The following is a 22,949-nucleotide window of genomic DNA, read 5'->3' on the forward strand; positions in this document are numbered from 1 at the left end:
GAGCCCCTGATCCAGTGGGAGGTGACCCTGCCCATGGCAGAGGGTGGAACTGGGTGGCCTTTCAAGGTTCCTTCCAACCCAAACTGTTCCAATTCTGTGATTTCTGTGAATGCCCTGAAATGCCTCAACTTTTCTCATCTTTGCTGGCACATTTGAATTCATCATCAAGGGAAAAACAGACTCTGAGATGGAGAACTTGTTAAAAAAAGTTCTAGAAAACACCACTTTTAACAAAGCAAGAGATTGAAGACAAAGATTTTGTAAAGAAATTTTATTAAGAAGGGTAAGGGGGGAAAAAAGGGTTTAGGTTATAAACCCAGTTCTGTTCCAGTGAGCTGTGTGTGCATGCAGGCGCGCTCCCTGTTGATGAACTTTTCATAATGCAAAGGTCTTGATAAAGCTTGAGGGGAAGCCAGAACAGCCAACGGTGACATAGCAGGGGATCAATTTACTTTCAGGTATGACCATGCAGGAAAAATTGAGCCTGTTCATTAACTCCATGAAACAGCGTATTACAATTGTATTGCGCATGGATTTGGGAACAATTTAAATTGAATATTCAATCGAATGTATATAGACGGGGGCGTTCCATTGAAGCCCGGGGCAATCACACGGCCTGCGGCGCTGCCTAAAGCGACGTTGGGGGCTGCGCGGTTCGCGGGCCTTTCCACAGCCCGGCGCCCGCGGCGTCCTTGCGGAGTGTCCGCCAGAGGGCGCTGCTGCTCGGGGTCGGGTCAGGGCGCTGCAGGCCGCAGAAACTGCATCAGGAGCCCGGGAAGAGGTTTCCGATGTCGCTCGCCGCGACGCCCTCGCTCGGCAGGCCCAGCCCGGGCGGTGCGAGCAGCCGCGGGGCCCGAGGTCCCTGGGGTCCCGCAGCGGCCCCGCGGCACAGGCCGCGTCCGTTTGGGAGCTCTTGACTCAGAATCTCATCATTATTAGGATGAGAACTAACTGGCTTTCAGATTGTTTTTTTTCCTGAGTCCTTGCAGCAACATCAGTGGCTATATATATATTATTTTAAGAGGCCTGTCGCCCCCAGCTGCTATTTTAATGTCCTGACGCAGTGAGATACGGTGGGGCGGGTGGCGTTTCGCCAGCTCGGCAGTTCGGACGCGGGGCTCTGCGGAACGACCGGGAGCTCACGTGGAATTCATTGTATTTCTTCAGCCATTCCGGGCGGAACGCGTGCAGGGAAAGAACCTGCCCTGCGGCGCCTTTAGCTCGGTGTGGGCGTCGGAGCCGTGAGCATCCGTGCTGAATGTTACTTTTATAGTTTACTCTCGTAGTGAATGTTCCCGCTTTGCAAAGAGAGCCCCGCTCGCCGCCTGGGCCGCGAGGCCGCTCCGCCCGCCGGCTGCGGAGACCGCGGAGACCGCGGGGGGGGGCGGGGGGGGTCCGCGCACCTGCGGCGGCTCCCGCGCAGCGCCCCGCCCCCCGCGCCCATTGGCCCGAGCGGCCGCGCGCGGCGCCCATTGGCCGTTGGCGCCGTCGGTCCCGCGGCGGCCTGGGCTGCGGCGGGCGGGGCGCGGAGCCGCGGCCCTGGCGGCGCCGCCCGCCCCGGGCCCCGTGAGCGCAGGAGCAGGTGAGACGGGGCCGAGCCCCGCGGCGGCCCCGGGCGCGCCCCCGCCCCGCCGCTCCCGTGTTATGGTGTCAACGAGAGGGCCCCGGGCCGGGGCCGCGGCCGCCGCGGGGCCCCGGGAGCTCCCGCCGGCCCGGGGGGTCGCTCTGCCGCGGCCGCTTCTCGCGGTGGCGATCGGCAAAGCCGCGCCGTCCTCAAACGCCACAGACTGCGGGGGTTTGACTGAACGTCAATTTTCAGCAGCGTTTCGCTGTCTAAAACTTATATTCTGCGAATTTTTAATGCCGTTCGTTGTCGCCCCCGGTCGCGGCCCTCGCGGAGCGGGGGCGTCCGGCAGAGCGTTTGTCCCGGTGGAGGTTCACGCGCTCCCGGTGCCCGAGGAGCTCGGGCTGAGAGAGGTCGAAATTGGGGCGGTTTAGTTGCCAAAAAATGGTGATCTGGCAGTAAATGTGTTATTTAGGGATCTTAGCCGCGGCATTCGCGTAACTTGATAAAAACGCGAACGGTTAAGACGGAACCGGGTGAAGGAGAGTGCTGGGCGAGCCGTGTGTGTCGGTGGAGCTTGTGTTAAGGTCAGGCTGGTTTTTGTATTGAGGAGGAGGAACCGTAGGCTTCATTTGGACTACAAGGGGAACTGTGTTGAGGAGCAGACGTTCTGCAAGGGATACAGGCAGTCAAAACAGGCAAGCAGCACATCAGGTACTCAGTGGAGCACCACAGGAAGAAAAGGATTAATTCTATGTCTTCACAGACAAAGGAGTAATGAACGGAATTGGGAAGAAGATTTTAAGGTCTAAAGCAGCTGGTGAAATTGGTACTGGATTGTAATGCACAATTTTTATATCCTGTTTTTAAAAAGGAAGGTGAAAGTTCCAAGTGCCTCAAAATTAGCAGTAAAAATGTTTTAAGAATTTGTGATGAGAAACTTAGAAGAGCAACATCTGTCTATTTTGTTAGGTAATTGCTATCTGATTTATTAGATACAGGGTCAAGGAGAGTCTTGAACACAAAAGAGAAATGTTTGCTGCAGTCAGTCTTTTCCAGATAAGCTAGAGTGATACCTGTGAGAACATCAAAGCGATCAGAAAAGTGTTGGGGGATAGGAATTTATGAGATGAGCAAAGAACAAATACACTGTGTTATATCTTGAGTAGTGTGTGGTGTTCTCCTCTCGCCATCCTCAGCAGGGTGTGAGAACAGGTACCAGGAGATACAGAGAGGGGTAGTGGGGCTGAAGTGGAGGATGTGGATGACTTGGAAGGAATAAATGGTGATTAGGAGCCCTCAGGCTACAGGAGATATCGGAGAGAGGGTATGGCTTATCATCACCTATGATAGATAACTGGATAAAGTCCTGAGGAGAACAAAGTGAGAATGAGTAGCATTTACCGTTCCTTAAGCACCTTGAAATAAGTGCTGATAGACAAGCCTGTGTCATCTTGGATGTTTGCTGGTTGACAGAGCGAGAAAGAGGTATAGGTACATACTTGGAGAACATTTAGATATGAAGTTCCCATTAGGGTGCTCTTCTGTCTTTGGTTTTTAGTTCCTTTGAGTTTGGGAATTTGTCACATACTGATGATGCTGAAGTAGGAGCTGTCAGAGCAAGGAGAGAGATATAAGGATGAAAATAGCAGGGTATGCGTTGCAGGTAAGGGATGCACAGTGTGAGAAGAACAGAGGAATGGAATAAATGTCACCGTAATCCTGTTTCCTCTTAATTTACAGGAATGTCATGCCTTTAGATGAGAGAAACCTGCTGAGTGGCCAGACCTAGGCACAACAACGGACTCATGGAGATGTGCAGCAAAACGGGTTGAGGGGTACACAGCTACCTTATTCCACTGTACGTATGCGGCTGTAATTAAAGCAGCAGATTTTTCCCTGTTTGCACTTACATTTGATACCAGGGATTACAGAAGCGTATGCCCATTCTCTTCAGTTTAGAGAACCTAGAGTCGTGGTAGTGTCATACTGTAACAGAGCAGATATTTCTTTCCCTGGGATGGATTTATTGAGATTCCCCTAAAGTGTAACCCTGCTAAACTTCTGTCCTGCCCTGCCCTGTGTGAGTCAGCAGACTTGCTTGAAGGGTGATGGCTTTTGAGGGAGGGCTGGAGAGAGACCTGCAGCTCTGTCTTGATGTGGGTCAAGATTGTATTGGTTTCTTAAATTGTGTTTTTTTTAATTTATTATTTGTTCTTTAAGGACTAGTATTGCTTTTGTAGTTGCTGTTGCTAAACTAGAAATATTTTTCGCTTTGTTCCCTTTGACATCATGCAACAGTGCTTTCCCACTTTTTCCCTCATTTTGCACAGTAATCTTTCAGTCTCTCAGAATTTGCTAGGATGGAGTTTGTGTTTCATTTACATGAAGGAATGGCCAGGTGACATGAGGTGACTGTGTTCACACAGTTATCAAAGTATGAAAGCAGTTTAGAATGATGGAAACTGTGAGGGATAAACTGTTGTCTAGCCCTGAGTAGATTCTGTTCTTTAGAACTTAGTACAATGCAATTTAGCATTGTCTTCTGCAGGACCTCACTTCAGTCAAGTTGTGATGCTTTCTCTGTATTTATTTCCATAATTTTTCTGAAGGATGCTGAAAAATGGGTTCCTAGAGTAATTGCGTAAAACCTCTAAAACCTAGAAAGCGCTTTTTTTCCATTTTCATTTCTTAACTTATCAAAGAGGAGTACCTGTTCTTTCCCGAGTTGTAATTACATATTCAAACGAAAGAATTAAGACATTTTGAGAACAGGCCTGTGCTAAGTTAAGAGTCAGTGCCACCTATAGGGATGCGGAAAGCTCCGAAGTGTTCTAAAACAATTAAATACAAATTGGAGAGGAGGCTTTCATGGCTGACACAGAATGAGGGATTCAAGTGGCAGCAAGTTGGGTTTTCAGAAGCAGAAAATATGTCCCAGATGCCAAAACCTTCTCATAAGGCAACTTCTGTCTCACCTGGGGAGGAGTATCTGCACCACTGTGGTGTGGGTGTGTTGTATCTGGCAAGCTAGTGGAGAGCTTTAGTCACCTTGCCATTCCCCAGCAAATCCGTAGTTGTATGGCAAATGAACACAGTGTTTACTGCCCTATGACAGTGAGTTATTTTGACACTGTAGGATTTGGACTGTTGTAGGGCAGCTGGCTGCTACAAAGGAGCCTGCAGCAGTCTGGTGTAATGTGTGACTTGCCAAGGAGGGCATATCCTAAAAGCACAGTCCGAGTTTTGGATGTATTTAGCCTACTGTTGGGTGTAATTCAGATCAGTTGTGTATTCATAAAATCCCAAGAGTTTGGTATCTGGATTCTGAAGCTTTTTCTTAGTTTCATCACAGCAGCTTCCTGTCTCCTCATGGTAGAACTTATTTAAGTGTCCAGGAAGTTAACTTAGAATCTGCATTTTCATGAGTGAGATTTGACTGACCAGCAGCTGTTGGAAAGGGCTGCAGGGATAACTTTTTCAGCCTCTGGGCTCAGGAATGATGCATGTTGTTGAAGAATAGTTTTCTACTGCATTGATTTCAGTTTGTGGTCAACTACATCCATAGGGTTAACACTTAGCTAATCCACACCCATGCCTCACCCCCAATAATGTTTATAGTGGTTTTGATTAAAATCCTGTTTTGGTCTGTTGAAGATGGACAAATTTAGTGACCCTGCATCTGGGACATACTTGCTTTGCTAGTTCTGCCCAACTTCTGTATCTGTGCTGGTGGTGTAACAGTGACTGAAGTAAGATGCTGTGCTAAACTTTGGAGTACTGTTTCCTTTCAGAATCTGTGTCGTCATTGGATCCGATCACAGCCCAATATAGGGATCGATAAATGAAATTAGAACTGTTATTTCCATTACATGTTCATTATTATTCATTAACTATACTAACAAGTTTCTCAGAAAAGAATGTGCATGAAACTACTGGATTGTTAGTAGCATGTTTTATCTATAGGTGGTACTGTTGCCTAAAGCATAATGAAGTATATTAAGGACTTCCCAGTAGAACAGCTGCTGGAAATATGAAAGACAGTTTTCACTTAGGAAGGTCTTTAGTCATGTAAGTGTAACAGCTTTTTAGTTTTCTATAGCATAATGATTTTTTTCTCAATAAACTGTTGGTGGGCAGTTGTTATTTCAATCAAGAGTTTAAAACTCTTTAGAATTTGTCATGTTGTACAAAATGGCCACCAGGTTCTAACATTGAATTATTTCAAAAGGACTTCTGAAAAGAAAACAGCTTTTTCATATAAAGTGTTGTGACTACTTAGACAACTCAACTGTCTGGTCTCACGTGTATGTTTATGTGTGGATTGTACGTCGGGAAAGGGCTCTGAATGGCTACAAAAGATTGCTATTTTTGAACGCAGCAGGGTTCATGGATCGTTTCTGTCTTTGCTGTGAGAGACATGGCTCTTTTCCACTCCACTTCGCAGGAATCATATGTGAGCGGATGAGAAGTGGGATTTGAGTGTCAATACTTGACTGGACGGACACGCAGGAGAGCTAACCTTGGATGTAGTGTCCGAGTGTGCCAAGCCTTTGGGAGGGGATGCTGTCAGGAACAGAACGGTTTTACCCCAGGGTTGCTCAGTGCTTCTGAGGTTTGTGTATAGACTTTAGGTGAGCAAGTACCCACACAGTGCTCAGCAGATGCTTCTTTAAAATATTTAAAGAACTTCCTCTCTGGAAATCCTTCCAGACTGGCTTGCTCTATCACTGTGATGACAAAGCAGCTGTAAATTGCTCAGACTCAGAAGGATTTTGAAAATTTACTTTTTTTTTTCCTAGTTTCAGTATTAAAATGAAGATACTAAAGAGAAGAAACTTTGTGGGGTGTGGGAAAGAGGGTGTGTAAATATCTAGGTATGGAGAACGAGCAGCACATTGGCTTAGACACCTGGATACTAATTGCCTTTGCCTCTTTATTCAGCAGTAGCACAAAAAGATGGGACATTTTTGCCATCTTACAAGCCTTTGGGCTGAAGCTCATGTGCTGTAGATGGTAATGCGAGTTTCACATCAGTGGCTAAATGTAAGCAGAGGGGCAGGAGTACAACAATAATATTGTTTCATCCTGTTTTCATAGCACAGCCCCATTTTCCTCTGTCAGTACATTAATTCTGCTGTCGTATTCTCATTTGTACTCTACACCCGCAGCATCCGAGTATGACTTTGTTCATGATTCATCAAGGAAAGAAACATTCTAATGGTGAACATCTGGAGGAATAGTTTTGGAATGAAGAAAGAGGAGAATTAGCGCAGTGATGAAAAACAGTTCAGAATAGAATATGGAGCTCTCTGTGGTCTGTTGGAAATAAGTCCTTCGGTTGTGGCAATTGTGTACATTGTTGATCTTGCTGGAGGTAGAAAGCGGGATGGTCAATGACAGGTAACCATTCTGATGTTTGATACCTACTTCTGAAAGGCACATCCACTGAGGAGCGGCTGAGGACTTTGGGTTTACCTAGTTCGCAGAGAAATGGGTAAGGGGCAACCTCATTGCTTTCTGCAGCTGCCTGAGGAGAGGATGTGGAGAGGGAAATTCTGAGTGCCTGGGATCCAGGGACAGGACATGTGGCAGTGGTTCAATGTTGAGTCAAGGGAGGCTCAGACCTGGTACTAGGAAGCATTTCTTTACTCAAGTGATGGTCAAACCCTGAAATAGGCTGCCTCGGGTGGTGGCTGTTTGGACAGTGCCCTTAAGATCACGATTTAAGATTTGGTCATCCCTGCAGTGGTGAGGCAGTTGGACCAGATGATTGCTGTAGGTCCCTTCCAACTGAAATAGTCTGTTCTATCCTATTTAAAAAAAAAACCAAAGAAACCTAACCGGTAACTTTTGTTGGTTCCAGCCAAGTTTATCAGTGCCCATGTGGGGCAATACTGCTCTTTAATTGTCTCCACTGAACCAGTTGTGCAGCTGAATTAAGGTTAAGAAAGAACACTCATCTTTTGGTAGAACACTGAGGTATGTTTTCTTAAAAGCGTGCTGCAGCCATCAGCTCATGATTCAGTGGTATTAGGGAAATCGTAATGAACTAACGAAAGCAGTAAGTAAATGGGGTTTGAAATCAGCTAAGACAGTTGACTTTTGGAGCCCATAATGGTTGTACTACCTCTGATCAAAAGCCTGTCTACAGTGGTCATCGGTGTTTTCTTACGTGGTTATTCTTGTATTCTGCCACGAGCAGTGCGAACAGTTAGTAACTTCCCCAGATTGTTCTGCCAGCATTCAGAAACTGGGGCACAAAGTCTTCCTTGGCCAGAGGTGGTAACTGTGCTTCAGAGATAACAGAATTAAATAACCAGTAATGAGAATGAACTTATGGTCACTGTAACTGGATTACATGCCTGTTACTAATAGCAATTTGCATTTCTGCTTTCAGAGAATGTCACTTCTGTGTCATCAATGACAAAATTAGACAAAAGTTGGTAAAATAATGGCTGTAGGGATCACTTTTATGCCCAGTTTTGATGGTGGTGGGTTTTTTTGTTTATTTCCAGTTTAGTTGTTCTTGCATTGCCTTCACTTTTGCTTCAGAGGTAATTATGTATCTAATGGGTTTGTTAAGTTGGCAAAGAAGAGCAGCCAGCCTCTTGTGGTACGTTTGTATCCTGATCTACACGCTTTGATTCTGGTAATCTATGAATAAGACTTAACTGTGAACTTGCTGTACAAACAGATAAGGTGTTTTCTTGGTTTTTCTTTTTTTAGCACTGTTTGTATAATGCATCACTTTAATGATTAATCTGAGCAAGTCAAAAGAATTTTTAAGAAGCAAAAGCTGTGAAAAGAAATTATGTATAATTTTACCGCCTTTATACCTTCTATTGCAACTTGTTGGACCTTTGATAATTTTCAGAATTTCAAGTTTCTTTTTAATCTTTTTTGAGTGAAATATTTCAGGTACAGGGGAGTAGCTTTCATATGAAATATTTTTAATATCTTTCTGTATGTAGTCTGACAGCATTTTGTTACCGTAGGATTAGTACTAGCTGCAGTGTTACTTAATTTGCAGAGTATAGTACCTTTCGTGGTAGCGGGTGTGGAAATACTTCAAATCAGCAGTTGATTTTGTAAGAATAAAAACTTTTTTTGGATTTAACTTGAAAGGATAATGCCTCCCTGTGACTTTGCTCAAGGCAGCCAAACAAATGGATATGTAGAGAAGTGTTTCTTCATAGGATATATGAATCTTGGAGAAACCTATGCGCATAGGAAGAAAGGGTGCATTTTTAGTGCTTGTGTTTATATTTGAAACATTTCTGGGCAGAAATTGGTCCCTTTTAGATTGAAAGAATCTGGCCTTGTAGGCTTTTTCTATGTACTGAATGTTGAAAGGCAAAAGTATGTTAGTGCTTTTGTTTTCCATTATTAAAGTACTTTTGTCTCTCTTTCGTTTACTGAATGTGAAAACTTGGAGTAAAACTGAGCTTGGACAGGGTACAAGATCACATGTGGGATTTTTCTTTCCCCTTTCAGAGCATTTTTGAGCCTCTGCACACTGGAAAACCTAGTCAGAAAGGCAGAGAAGGAGGAGGCAAGAATATTTTTGTGGCCTTGATGTAGATGCCACGTTTTAAAGATATTGCCTCATGAAAATTGCTGTCCACTTCAATATCTCTAAGGACTATTAACAGGAGCAACTCCAGACCTAGAAATACTTGGCAGTCTATTAGTGGTCAAAATATGAGTTAATTCTCTCAGGACACAAGATAAAGGAAATTTGCTTCTGGACAAGTTAACTGAGGAGTTTCTGGCATTATTTATAATGCAGTTACTGATTTGATGCGTGCCCTTGAGATGGGGAGGGTGGAGATGGTGGAGTAAGGCCTTGCAGAGATGGCAGGTGGGGTGGAGACCTCCTCTTTCTCAGGGGAGTGAAGTAAGAGGTTATTTTCATTCCCAGCTGCTTGCTTTTCCAGCTGGTGAAGGGGCTGGAGAACAAGTCTTATGGGGAGCAGCTGAGAGAGCTGGGGTTGTTTAGCCTGGAGAAGAGGAGGCTGAGGGGAGACCTTATTGCTCTCTATAAATACCTGAAAGGAGGTTGTAGAGAGGAGGGTGCTGGCCTCTTCTCCCAAGTGACAGGGGACAGGATGAGAGGGAATGGCCTCAAGCTCCACCAGGGGAGGTTCAGGCTGGACATCAGGAAAAAATTTTTCACGGAAAGGGTCATTGGGCACTGGAACGGGCTGCCCAGGGAGGTGGTTGAGGGACAGGTGGATGAGTTGCTGAGGGGCATGGTTTAGTGATTGATAGGTATGGTTGGACTTGATGATCCAGTGGGTCCTTTCCAACCTAGTGATTCTATGGTTTTGCTGTCTTGTGTGATCAGAGTGTACAGGAAAGGGTGAGGACATAAAGGAAGATGTGGCAGTGCCCCTAGTTGCACATTCAGGCAGCTGCAGGTTTTGCTAAGTGACCCTGTGCAGCAGCCCAGGACTGTGGTTGCTGCATGTTCCTCTGTGCGTGCTGTGGGGAGTGGTGACACAACCAAGCTGTTTGTTTTCCCAGTTTGGAGTACATCAGAGCTGGAGCCGGCTTGGTAATCCATAAGCAGCCTTTGGTGTCTGTGTGTGCACACACTCGTACCCATGCAGACGCGCAAATGGTTCTGCTCTTAGTGATTCTGTGCAGGCTATGTCTGAAAGATGTTGACTGTCTGATAGCAGCATGCTTGAATTGTGTGTCAGCCTTCTGCAGCATTACCAGCTTGTCTCACAGTGAGACAAAGCTGTGCAGTGTATTGTAACCTGTCCCTAGCAGCTGGTTTAGGTTTAATAGTTAGAAATAGTCAAGTAGTTCAGTTTCACCCCATGGGCATAGTACTGATTATTTCATTTGGGAGGAAAAATTCTTCTTTCTATTGATGAGGCAGATGTCTGAACTTAGTAGTCTCTTCTGTGCAGTCCTGCAGGTCTGAACCACATTAGCTTGATTTTATACCCGTCTTAACAAGCATTTGCTTGAGGTTTCATTTGGATTCTCAGAGTCTCAATTTCTTATTTTAAAATATGTTACAGTAACCTGTGGTTTCCAGATGAATACTGCCTAGCACGGTCTTCAGATAAAACCTAGCCCCACATAAATGACAAGTAATGTACTTCTATTCCTCTACATTTCTTGAACTGATTGGAAATGGGGATAAGGACTTGTCCTGGCTTTAGCAATATTGTTAGACTCCTTCACATCTGGTACCTGAAAGAAAAAGGATGATCTGGCTCCTACGATCATCTTGTTCCTGAAGTTCTTTTCTCTGAGAAAGAACAGTGAAGTCTCTTATTGTTGGTTCATTTTTCATTTTGTTTTTGTATTTACATGAACATTTTTGTTTTGCAGGAATTCTGTTTTTGTCATGTTATCTCACCAATGCTGGAGGAGCTGAAACTTCCTGCGTCTCAGGGAGAGCATGTATAAAAGGAATGACTTCATGGCCAATGCGATGGTCACCTCTGCCACTCCAGAGGTACAGTTCCTTGGGTTTTGTCAGCTCCAGTATCAAACTGGAAATTTTGGCTTGTTTCAACTTTCAGACCACCCTTTTCCACTACCAGTCATGTCAGCCCTTTTTCTTAGGAACAATGTAGTATTTGATAACAGAGTGACTTCAGAATATTCCGTGGTTCTGAGTGCTCATAACCTATCTGTTTATTGTTTTTGATGGTGATTACTTATTTAGATTAGTTTTAAATATCGTTTTGGACCTGTAACTCCATGATTTACAACAGCCTTTTATTACTAATGAGTTAAGAGCCATGTAACCTACTATCTAAGTGGCAACAGTCAAATGTTCCAGATGATTTTTTTTTTTTTTTTTCATTTACTTGCCTACAAGAGGGAAAGTATTCTGTAAGATTTTGTTCATTTTAACCCTTTGTATCCTTTGGAAACTAGACAGCTCTATTATGATGCTTCCAAAATCCACCTTGTTGCTTAACTAACGCCTGTGTGTGTAGGTCTGAGACAGCCAACTAAGGACTGCTAGACCCTACTGAGTCTTCTGATTTTTAACTTTCTTGTAGTATTATGATGAAATGTTATAAATTTGCTACAGTAAAGCTTTCCCAGTAAAACACGCATTTTAAATGTATGATTTGAGATACTTTTTGCTTTTTAAAAAGATACATTTTTGGTCAAATTCTTTGCTGGTTCAAAAATTCAACTGTCCTAAGAGATTAAGAAGAGCTGTGCGAAGCAAGTTTTTCCATTGTAGTGGTGCCTTTGCTTGCACAACTTGAACCTGTCAGAGCAGCTGTCCTGATTTTCATGAAACAAATCAGCTGTGAGCTGGTCTTTAAAAATCTTACAAGAAAATAATAATACGCAATACAGCTGTGCCCTGCATAAGAACATTTTCTCAAGCATAGTATGAGTGCCCTCAGACTAACATAACCGGTTTTCCATTCTCTCAAGATGGAGGATATTTTGAATCGGGAATGTAAATGCACAGTTTTGAAATTCCTCTTAAAAATAATTTTTTTAGAAGAAAGGCTTTTGCAAATTATTTCCTCAGAACAGAAATATCTGTGATAGATCAGAGCTCAAGAAATCTCCAGGGTCAAACCAAAGATTCTTCTGATCTGTTATTCTGCCTGTGCAGTGGCCAGTAGCAAATACCTGGAGAAGGGCACAAGAGGAGTGCAAGCACAGGAAACTTCCTACCGGTACCATCCTGGCCACATCTGTTTGCAGCCCAAGGACTTCCTGAGAGGAGGTCCCTGTTTGCTCTCTTTCAATCTATTTGTCTTCCATAAATTTGCCAAGTCCCCTGTATGAGTCTGTGTAATCTTTTAGTTTATACAGAATCCCTAAATGAGCTGGTTTTCAGCCTAATGGTATGCTGTGTGAAGAACTGTATCCTCTTATCTATTTAAAATCCATATCTAATTTAACCAATAACCCTGTCTTGTGGTGGTAGATGAAGTAAAGAGAGACCATTCCTATCTTTCCTCTCACTTCTGTTGGTTATTGCACTTCCTTCCCATAGCCCCCTGCCTCTTCTCCAAGTTGAAGGTCTCTAGCATAGCCAGTCTGCCTTTGCCAAAAGCCATTCCATACCTGTGATCAACCTTGTTACCTTGTTCTGAAACTTTACCAGCATTTTGGTATCCCTTTTAACATGGAGACTAATACTGCATATGTATTCCAAGTTTGCATGTGCCATGGATTTATAAAGGAGCACATTCGTACGCTGTTATGTTTCCTGTTTTCCAGACTTACCAAATCTTGTGAAGTCTCTTCTCAGTTTTTCATTGCCAGATTTTTTCTTTTGTGTTTTAGCACATTGAATAAATAAAATGAAGATCTGTAGGCGTCAACAAACTGTCACTTCATTGTTCACTGTCTTTCTTTTCTAGGTTGATGAATATATAGTAATCATCACTTAGCATGATTCTCTGCTGATTCGTATATTCTCAGTGCTTGGAATAGTATATCATTGCAAGTATATTCTCTGTGCTGAGATTGCATACTTTCCTTAATGTCTTTGGAGTGAGAAACCACATCAAAAATCTTTTGCAAGTCCAGCAAGCCTGTATTGTTCGTGTTGGTTTACCCACATATCTGGAGATACTGAGGCAGTGCTTCTCTTTCTAAATGGCAGTTTCATGATACAGCACACCTATCCCTGCTTCTACTCATTCCCCTTTATTCTCTTCCTAGGTTCACCCAATACAATTGTCAGGTTTCCTAGTCAGCAGCTCCCCAGATACTTTATAGGGGGAAAAAAATGAATCGGCAACTCATTTACCACCTTCTAGTTCTTTGCTACCAAGTCAGTTTTGAGTGAGAACTACGTGTCACAGTAAAGATGCCACAACATCTTGTTTTCACAACTGTAAGGGCTTCAGATTTTATGTCCGTATAAATTTTTATTTGATATGTAGTTTCAAGAAGAGAAATCAGAAAAAAATGGTATTATTACTATTAAATCCCATTATTACTGAAGAAAGGAAAATGAGTCACAAGTGCCTACATCTGAGCCCAAGGACAGAAACTTCAAGAAGGCAAGGCACCAATTTTTAACATGAGACACAATACTGTTCTAAAGTACCCTTTAGCTGACATTGGGTTAAATTTCAGGACATGGCAGTTTTTCCTTTTTTTATAATTTTACGGATACAGCAATGTGTTTTGAATCTACTTGCTCCTTACCTCGCTTATTTGATTTAAAAATTTCCATTGAATATAAATCTTCAAAATCCCAACATGTTTCCTGTTGTGTGACTTCTCTTTTACCTAGTCTGTAATTGCTAAAACTGCTTTCTAAAGCTGGAAATTTCATAGAGCTGCAATTGTATGTCAGTGTAGTTTTGGTAGAAGCAAATCAGTTGGAAACATTAATGCACCATACTTAAATTTTTTTTCATTCAGTGTCTGAAGCTTTTTGAAGCTTATACATTTTCTTGTTGCTTCTTAATATTTTTACATGTATTTGTTTTCTGAATTTGCCATGAAATTAATCATTCTGCAGATAAGCCTACTGTTTTTTCCCTGTAGGGTAGTAGCAGCTCAGATTCTCTGGAAGGGCGAAGTTCAGATTATGCCAATAAAAGCTATGATGCAGTTGTCTTTGATGTGTTGAAAGTAACTCCTGAGGAGTTTGCTGTAAGTAGAAATGTTACTTTTGCTTTTAAGCTTGTATAACATTCCGATTTTTTTTTTTATTATTATCAAGTCTCTTAAATGAACTTACGGTATTCTTGAAAACAAATTTCTGATTATCTAAATTTAACAAAATAAATGTGTCTTGGTGTTCAGTCAGTGCTGATCTGTCACAGAGTATTTGTAATTTTTTTTTTATGCAAAGCCATTGGAATTTTTTTTAGTGTTTTAGAAGACTGTAACGTAGGTTTAAAGATGTTAGTTATCCACAGTTGGGATCATTTGTTAAAAACAAACCACAATTTCTCATCTTTTCTGCTGAAACATCAGTTTCTCAGAAAAAAATCAATTTCTCAAGGGCAAGAAGGAAGCTTGTAGAGAGGAAACAATTTGCCTTTCTCAATGACAAGTTTTAAGTAATAAACCGAAAGCAGAACTGCAATTTGGCAAAAGTTCAATACAGTTCTCATGCTTGGCCCCTTTGTATTTAATTTATTTCTTAAGTTCTGGGGAGCAGGAAGGCGTGTGGATTAAAGCTGGTTTTTAGGTAAAAATATAAGAAATACTTGGTTGGCAAATGTACATTAACTCTTTTAAGAAATGACCTGATGCTTTGGCTCCTGTTCATCCAAGTTCAGATGATCTATGGTTAAAGACTCCGTTCAGGAATGAACAGAGCCGCAGTTGAAGCAGGCCTGTAAAATCACACAAAAGTAGAGATGTAGATTTCATCAGATGAGGCTGAATATTAAGTCCAAAGAGCTGTGGACACTGGGCTGGGGTGGAGGTTCTGCTTATAGTGTGTCAGCCTGGCTAGGGGAGGCCATGGTCAGGACTGGTCTGTGGAGAAAATGTGGTGAAGCGGTTTGTAGCTGCTGCAGAGCTGGTGGAAATGCGGATTGTGAGCAATTCTTATGCACTGTTTAAAATTTTCTCTTTATTGCAGAGCCAGATTACACTGATGGATATGCCAGTGTTTAAAGCTATACAGCCTGAGGTAAGTTTTCATAAACTGTTTACATCTTTGGAATTCTGTGCTTGAGGATATGTATCTATTTAAATAGTGCTTTTTAATTAAAAAATGCTCAGCTTCTTGCAATGCACTAATATTCTTCTAGGCCTATTCCTTGTTAGAACCGTGAATCTGTAACCCAGCCTCATTTGCTCTTAATTTGTCATCTCTTGCCAAAAGAGGTGACTGCTTTTCTGGAAGACTGGAAGTGAGGAGAACTATTAGACATTCTGGGGGCCTGAAAGGGTCAAAGACAGAATAATGAAAGCCAAGAGCCTGGAGAGCAATATTCTGTCTGGCCTGAAAGGGTCAGGAACAGAGTATCATGCCAACAACAAAGCTGCTCCTCCTGAAAGGGAGGTTGTGGACTATCAGGGCTCTTGGCAACATGCTTAGTTTCTCATCATTCCAGGGCCCGAGTTAAATATATTTCCAGGGCACCTGCAGGTCTAAGATAAGACCAGCACAAACAGAAGAATGTGTGAATCCTTGAACAGACACGTAGTCCCTCACTTGTAGAACTTACATAACTTGTATTCTCACGGTAAGAACAGCCGTAATGTAAACAGTGCACTCAAGCTTGGTAGAAACTGACAAGCTCTCCCAGGAGAGTATAAAAACTCTGGTTGAGGAATAAAGATTTGCTACTTGCCACCAGAGCAGTAGTCCGTCTAGTCTCTCTTAGACGTCCCTGTGAGCTGGTCTCCGTCATGGAAGAAGAAGTTGTGACTTCTAGAAAACTCAGGGTTTTCTTGCACACTTGATTGGGAAGTTTCTTGTGACTTTGACGTTGAGGAAACTGCCTGTGTCCTTCCTTATACAAAGATGAGGTGTAGTTCTAGAACACAGTACACTTTAGCAGTATTAAAAAAAATTAAGCAGGTGCACACTGGATCGCTTACTATGAGCCTTCCTATTGATGAGCTTTCCTATTCAGTTCAGATTTTAAACCTAGGCAAATGATTTTTACCAGGCACAGGATTTTCCATTGTTGATCATTAGCCCTCTGACAACTCCTTAATATTCCTAGGTTTCTGACCTCTTCCACTCCTTTGACAAGTGCAAATCCTGCTGTCCCTGGTAAAGCCACTGAGATTTTTCCACATACATGTGTAATTTCCAGACTCTTAAGACCAGACGTGCACCAGTTGTGGAGAATCTGTGTCTTGACAGATGAGAATTGGCAGTTTTGTCTGCAGAAGGCTTAACTGCTGAAAGATTGGGATATAATATATGTTTGGAACTGGGAATATTTTTCCTGGTGCTCACACAGGAACATGCAGACCTCCACTTCTCAAGAGTGTGTTCTGTTTATCACAGTGTACAAAGTGCTCTTCAGAGGCAGGGTTCTCTTTTTGGCTGACTGCCCTTTCATCCAAAGTTGTCTAAGTTAATAGCATACGTTTGGGAATTTGAACAACACTTGGATTGAAACCGAAATTTGTGGTTCTAAAAACAGAAGACTGATTTAGAACCGGTGTTGCAGAGAATTTGTCTCCAGTATGTATGTATCTACCACTTGTAGATCTGAATATAAAGGCCGTATAGATATGTGGTAACTTGAATCTGTAATTAAAAAGAGCCAAGCTGTCTAAATATATTTGGAGTTGCCCAAAATAACTAAAAGAAAAGGGATACTTTCTTTCTGGCTAAATCAAATTTGTGGTTATAATTTCAAATTTCTTTTGGTGCCTAATTTAACACAGTTTATTTAAGGAGAAAATAATTAATCTGCTTTTTAGCTCTTCTGTTTACTTAGTATTTCCCACAGGAATTTCTACTATTTATTTTGCAGTTTAGGTAAAATATTATTTTTTGCCATAGGGCACTGGGATCTTATTTTGTATTGGAATTCATTACTTGTTAGGTGTATACTACAGAATTTGTGATTTTTTCTTACTGTTTCGAACTGATTTGACTTCGAAGTAATCAGTGAAGGAGCATAAAAAATGTTTCATATGCTCTGGCTGGGCTATGCAGCCTACTGGCAACTTTTTTCTTTATTAGCACCACAGTAGCAATCTATATTTTTAAGTACGCGCCACGCTTCAGTCAAGCCAGTCCAAACTCTTATGGCTTAAAAAGCAGCCAACAAACCAAATATCAAAACCCAAAATAAAATAGAGTTCTAACCCTCCAACCCTCTGACCAGAAAAACTGCAGAATTTAGACTATTGCTGTCCAGCCTTTTTCAGGTGATTCTTTTGATCTGAGTGTCACTTGCAGAGATATTGGAGTTTTTAAAATTATTTTGTAACTATGGTAAGCAATAATATTACTGTTCCAAAATTGCATTTTTCAAATGCTTTAGATCTCACGTTTCAATTAAAAAAATTGGAGATTGGCTATTCTCCGCTGTGCTGCGTTCATGGAATTTTTACTGACTGATAAGGAGGGTGACGTTTAGGCATAATAGCTAGGTCACCACCTCTAGATGCACAGCTGTATTTTGTCCTCTTTAACTACTTCTGATATTGCTTATATGTTTATCTTTAGCTTCTGTTTTGAGGCAGAGATTATATTCTAGCAAACCTTTACTCCTGTGTCTGCTGATTTGATCATACAAGGGAATCCTGGACCAAACTAATCAATGCAGAATGAAACTTTAGGGACATCAGTTTTGTCTGATTGCTTAGTTTTTCTGTATCTGCATATTAATAGAAGTCTCTGTTAGTTCTAGTATCAGGAGAATATATAAAACACATCACTTAAGCACAACAGGAAGACACATAAGAGTTGGGTTAAATTGGTTGCCATTGAACCAGTGCTTTACGTTAGATTTAGCAGTTACCTGACAGATGCTTCTGTTATGTATCAGTTTTTACACTTCTAAATGTTTTTAAACAGTCCTGATTTTTTAAAACAATTTTAAAATGTATTTCCTAGGAACTAGCAAGCTGTGGATGGAATAAAAAAGAAAAACATGTCCTCGCTCCAAATATTGTTGCCTTTACTAGGAGATTTAACCAGGTAAATTATTTCATTACTGTGATGAACTGCTACTGTTTGACAGTTGTCTTCAAGTATAAAATTAAATAGAACCTATGAATTAAAACTTTAGAATTTTTTTCTAAATGAAGGTTTTAAAATGGCAGTTCCTGTTTTCAATTGCTTTGTCCACATTTTTGCATTGTTCCTCTAGACCATTGGGTCCTAATTGTTATTCCTAATGATTTTTGCTCATGTGTCATGGTAGAGCATTAGCAATTATTTTCCTTCTTTTTTTCCCATGTTTCACCTGCTCATTCAGTTATCTTCATGTTGCCTTGCTTCTCTACCACCTACTTATGTCTAGTGGTGATGCTTCTGGGTAATTGCAGCTATACTGGTGATAATTTGTGGGATTGGAAGTCTTTTCTTTCTTCACCTGGCTTTCTCCTTGGAGCATCATGAAAGTTTACAAATATTTCATCTAATTAAGTCCTTTTTTTGTAAATAAATTCGATTGTATGTGTTTACTTTATAGGTCAGTTTTTGGGTTGTACGAGAAATATTAACAGCACAGACCTTAAAAATAAGGGCAGAAATATTGAGCCATTTTGTGAAAATAGCTAAAGTAAGTGCAAATTTCTTGTACTATCATTCAAAATCTTATTTCCTTTTTATTTGTTTCTGCACTACTTCTATGAACCGTTGTTGGATTACAGAGGGTAATATTCTTTTTTAGCATATCTACTATGTTGTTGCACATGAATAAGATAAAGTATGGCTTCTCTTGTTATTACTTGGTTAGGTAAAACTACCTGGTTCAGTGTGACTTGCCTGGTAGCTTTGCCTAACAAGTTTAAAAGTGGTTTGTCTTTTAGATGGCCAGCTATGTGGTGCCAACACTGAACAGGGCTGTAAACCATTCTTTTTTTTTTTTTTCTTCACCTATTCAAACTTAACCTTATCTTTTATGAAAAGAAATCTCTCGCTTCTAAAACAGCTGTTGTGATACTTGTATTCTTACTTGTAACAAGTAGTTGTTGGTATAAAGTACCACTGTTAAAGCTCAGTTATTTTGAGTTTGAGCGCTGCATTTTAGAAGTAATTCTTAACTTTTTGAAAGATATATATATTTTTTAAAATATTTTTCTGCTTCGTGACCTGAGGTCATTCTGTTCTGTGTGACCTTGTGTGGCACTTATTGATATTGGTAAGAAGACAGCGCTGGGATTAAAGACCTGAGTGCTAATCTTGTACGTGTGAAATCGTGTGTGTAGGTAACCAGAATAATATTTTCCATGCAATACAAAGCAAATTCTTTTGTATTGGAAATATTTACAATGAGCTTACTTAGGTGTTTTGTGCTTGTGCAGGAGGGAATGTATCTGAATTAGTTGCTGGCATTAATGTGTGGCCCAAGTACTGGGAGAATGGCCAACATGAAGGTGCTGGGTTGTTCTGAGAAATAGCAGGGTGGAGGGTTCCACTGCAAAAAGAAAAACACTGCCCTCTTTTTTCCTTTTTTTTCTTTTTTCCCTTTCTTTCTTTTCCCTCAATAAAATACAAATCTTCCTCAAATGCTCCTGAGTAATGAGTAAATTGATCACTTGCAGATGAATCCAGCCGCCTTTTAAGATTTACAAAGAAGCTATGTGGCAGCAGTTGTCGCTTTTCTGTGTCGTAGGAAACATCTAGGACAACTTTATTCCAAAGTGTTATCTCTTTTGAGATCACTGTGTTTTGAGTAATTGTCAATACAGCATGAATTTAAAGCATAATGAAGTGAGGAAAAATTGCCCTGTAAAACAAATTACAAAACAAAAAATTACATTCATTTTGAAAGCGTCATCAGCATCATTGGTTGATGTTTTTGACTTGATGACATTTTTAATTTCCAAAACTATACTAATTTTTAAGAACAGTGCATCAAATAATTTTCTCATATTTTCTGTTCCTGACCAAAGAGCCTTAGAAAATAACAAATACAAATAAAGTACAGTTTGTATTCTCACAACTGAAATGCCTGCTGGTTTGAGGGGTCTGTTTGGAAAACCTGCAACCTTCAAACTGGTCTTAAGAATTTTGCACATTTGTCAGCATTAGATAATGTTGCTGTCTGTGGTCATTGATGAAAACTTTGGTTTTTATTAATAAAAAAATGTATTTTATTAATGCAACTTTGAGATTAAGGGGACTTGAGATGAACGGATTGCTTCCCTTTTCAGTATGCTGAAAATTGTTATTCCCTTTTTTTCAGAAGCTTCTGGAACTGAATAACCTTCATTCTCTTATGTCTGTGGTGTCAGCACTGCAAAGCGCACCTATCTTCCGACTGACCAAAACCTGGGCTGTAAGTTATTCTTTGACGATTATATTTTCTGTCTTGTTTGAATTCTGAGGTTTTCTGAAGTGCTGAATAGCATGCTTTGGGAGAAGATTCCTTATAGTCTTGATTTTTGTCAGACTACCACAGCAGAAATAAGGATCTGCTACATGTTTGGTGAAAGGAGAATTTAAATAGCTGCATATTTTTAAACTATCTTTTTCCCCTGTAAGAATTCCCTGTTTTCCCATCCGTTCTAGAAGCCACTGATTTATATGCTCAAGCGATCTTTAGTTGATGAGTGATCTTAGAAAGCCATCATATAGAGTATTGGTATCCCATTATCCAAACGATTGTGTATTAGTAATACATTGCCCATAAGAAAAGGATGAAAAAGCACCTATTACAAATATAGAGGCATCAATTTTGTGATTATTGTACAATGCACTTCAATTTTCACTTGTTCTAGAAATTAAAAGTATTGGTTATTCTATTTTCAGAAATTTGATTTCTTTAGAATTTCTCATTTAAATTTACTGTAAGTTTTGCTGTTTATTTGGAGTACAAAATTATAATGTAGTCCTGCTGTGTGTAATCTTTAATATACAAAGAATTACGTAATTCTCATTAATTTAGTATTCTATCCGATATGGATCACACTAACCTTTCAGAACTGATAAAGATAGCTACGCTTAACTCATTTTTAACCCAACTTTATTATGTCTTTAAAATGCCTGTAACTTTTGTATGGTTTGCTTACGTGAAAATAGGCTGTAGTCTAATAAAAATGTAAGTGGCTGCTGCTTGGAACAGGTTGATGAAGCTGGTACTTAAATGAAGAAAACCATGTGAAACGAGGAATGTGGGTAATTCATGGCAGGACGTAGCCCTGAAAAGGCGTAAGGCTTTTGGCAGGCACAGTAGTGTTCAGGAATTCTCAGTGCTGCTCAGTAAGCAAACAGCAAACTTACTCTGAGACCTTTTCACTCACCTTTAACGTGACTTCTATTAGCAACTGTTGTTGAACTGTGATCTGGTACACGTGGTTCCAGCGCTGCTGAGGGCTCCTGTTTGTACCTCTCCTGTTGTGCTTCCAGCACCTGTCAAGCCCATCCTGGTCTGAGCAAGACCAAGTGAAGCAGTTAAACTCATGCCTTGCATGGCAGTGGTTTTCTGACAATGGGCAGACTTGGGTTCTCTGGACGTAGAACTGGGAGGCCTGGGAGCTCTACAGGACAAGGGTGGGAGCTTCACAGGGAAAGAGGGGCGTTAAGAGCTGTCTGATGGAACTGCTCTTTGGTCAGAAAGCACAGCTGCAAGAAGCCGGGGTACAGCACCATAATTCTCTCATTTCTGACTCCATGGGCTTTTAATATCATCTTAAAAATATTGCTGGTGTTTCTAAGAACAGCTGAAATGGCGGATGTGTTTTAAAGCTGCAGTTGCATGTTTTGAGTTTACTTTTCAATCTTCTGTCACTCCAGGATCTTTTGCATTGCTAAATATTTTTTTTTTCATTTTCTGTAGTCAGTCCAGTAACAGAAAATAGAGATTTAAATATTGTAGTGTTTTACTTTCCCTACATTTTTTTTCCAAAAAGTTTTGCCATACTTTTAATAAGGTACTGTTGAAATGGCACAGATTGTATTTATTTAGAGCATTTTCCATTGCTATTCCTGCTTTCAAATTCAAGACTATTTTTAGCAATTCTCATAAACTATGACTATGTTGGTGACTGTATAATAATGTATTTTTCCTCTAAAAAATTAATATTGCTGAGGCTGTTCAAAACTCTGGGGTCAGGATACGTAGAACCTTAAACTATTCAGAAACTATATCCGTATTTGTTCATAGCTGAAGACTTGGGCTAAATTGCCAGGTTTTTTTTCTTAGCAGGTAGCATGTTTCCAAACGTTGTGCTGGTTTGGGTGATGAAGGTTAATGTCAACTTGACTATGTTTTCCTTTACTGTGGGTGATTCAACAAACTATTATTTGCTTTTGTCTTTGTGCGAATTAGTCTTTTAAAATGTTATGATCTTTCTTTTCTATGCAGCTTTTGAATCGTAAGGACAAGGCCACCTTTGAGAAGTTAGACTACTTACTGTCTAAGGAAGAGAATTATAAAAGGACACGGGATTACATCAGAAGCTTAAAAATGGTTCCTACGATACCATATTTAGGTGAGTGTAAACAATTAGCTTATTTATCCGTAACTCATTGTGATTGATGAGTGCTAATGCAGCCTGTTGTGCATCTGAAGAACACTATGGATAGAAGGTATGGTTCACTTCATCTCATATTTAGAAAACTTAAATCTGGTGAAGATTTTTTTAGCTATACACTGTCTAGCATCTCTGACTTGTAGATGTTTGTGCACTGCTGACATCTGAAACTACAAGTATGTCTGTTTACTGTCCTTCTGATGTCTTCAGAACTCACAAGAGCATTGGGTTTCAGAAGTGCCTTTGTGTACAGTGTGATTTAACACTGTATGGTTATTTC

The 22,949-nt window shown here is 40.9% G+C and overlaps 1 protein-coding gene across 6 annotated transcripts in view; it reads left to right on the forward strand.

The window, feature by feature from the left end:
* The first annotated feature begins 1,453 nt into the window (after positions 1 to 1,453).
* RALGPS1 (Ral GEF with PH domain and SH3 binding motif 1) overlaps positions 1,454 to 22,949 on the forward strand; it is a 76,416-nt gene continuing 54,920 nt past the window's right edge. For 3 of the 6 annotated variants that reach the window (XM_069873451.1, XM_069873455.1, XM_069873456.1), the window contains exons 1-8: positions 8,078 to 8,266; positions 10,919 to 11,045; positions 14,078 to 14,185; positions 15,129 to 15,179; positions 18,081 to 18,164; positions 18,661 to 18,750; positions 20,380 to 20,472; positions 22,501 to 22,627. In XM_069873451.1, coding sequence (XP_069729552.1) covers positions 10,989 to 11,045; positions 14,078 to 14,185; positions 15,129 to 15,179; positions 18,081 to 18,164; positions 18,661 to 18,750; positions 20,380 to 20,472; positions 22,501 to 22,627 — 610 coding nt within the window. In that variant the 5' untranslated portion in view covers positions 8,078 to 8,266; positions 10,919 to 10,988. Of the gene's footprint in view, positions 1,583 to 3,307; positions 3,426 to 8,071; positions 8,267 to 10,918; positions 11,046 to 14,077; positions 14,186 to 15,128; positions 15,180 to 18,080; positions 18,165 to 18,660; positions 18,751 to 20,379; positions 20,473 to 22,500; positions 22,628 to 22,949 lie in introns of those variants that run through there. The other 3 variants (XM_069873453.1, XM_069873452.1, XM_069873454.1) reach the window with 3 other exon arrangements.

Source organism: Phaenicophaeus curvirostris, chromosome 20 (genome assembly GCF_032191515.1).
Source record: "Phaenicophaeus curvirostris isolate KB17595 chromosome 20, BPBGC_Pcur_1.0, whole genome shotgun sequence".
Lineage (NCBI taxonomy): Eukaryota > Metazoa > Chordata > Aves > Cuculiformes > Cuculidae > Phaenicophaeus > Phaenicophaeus curvirostris.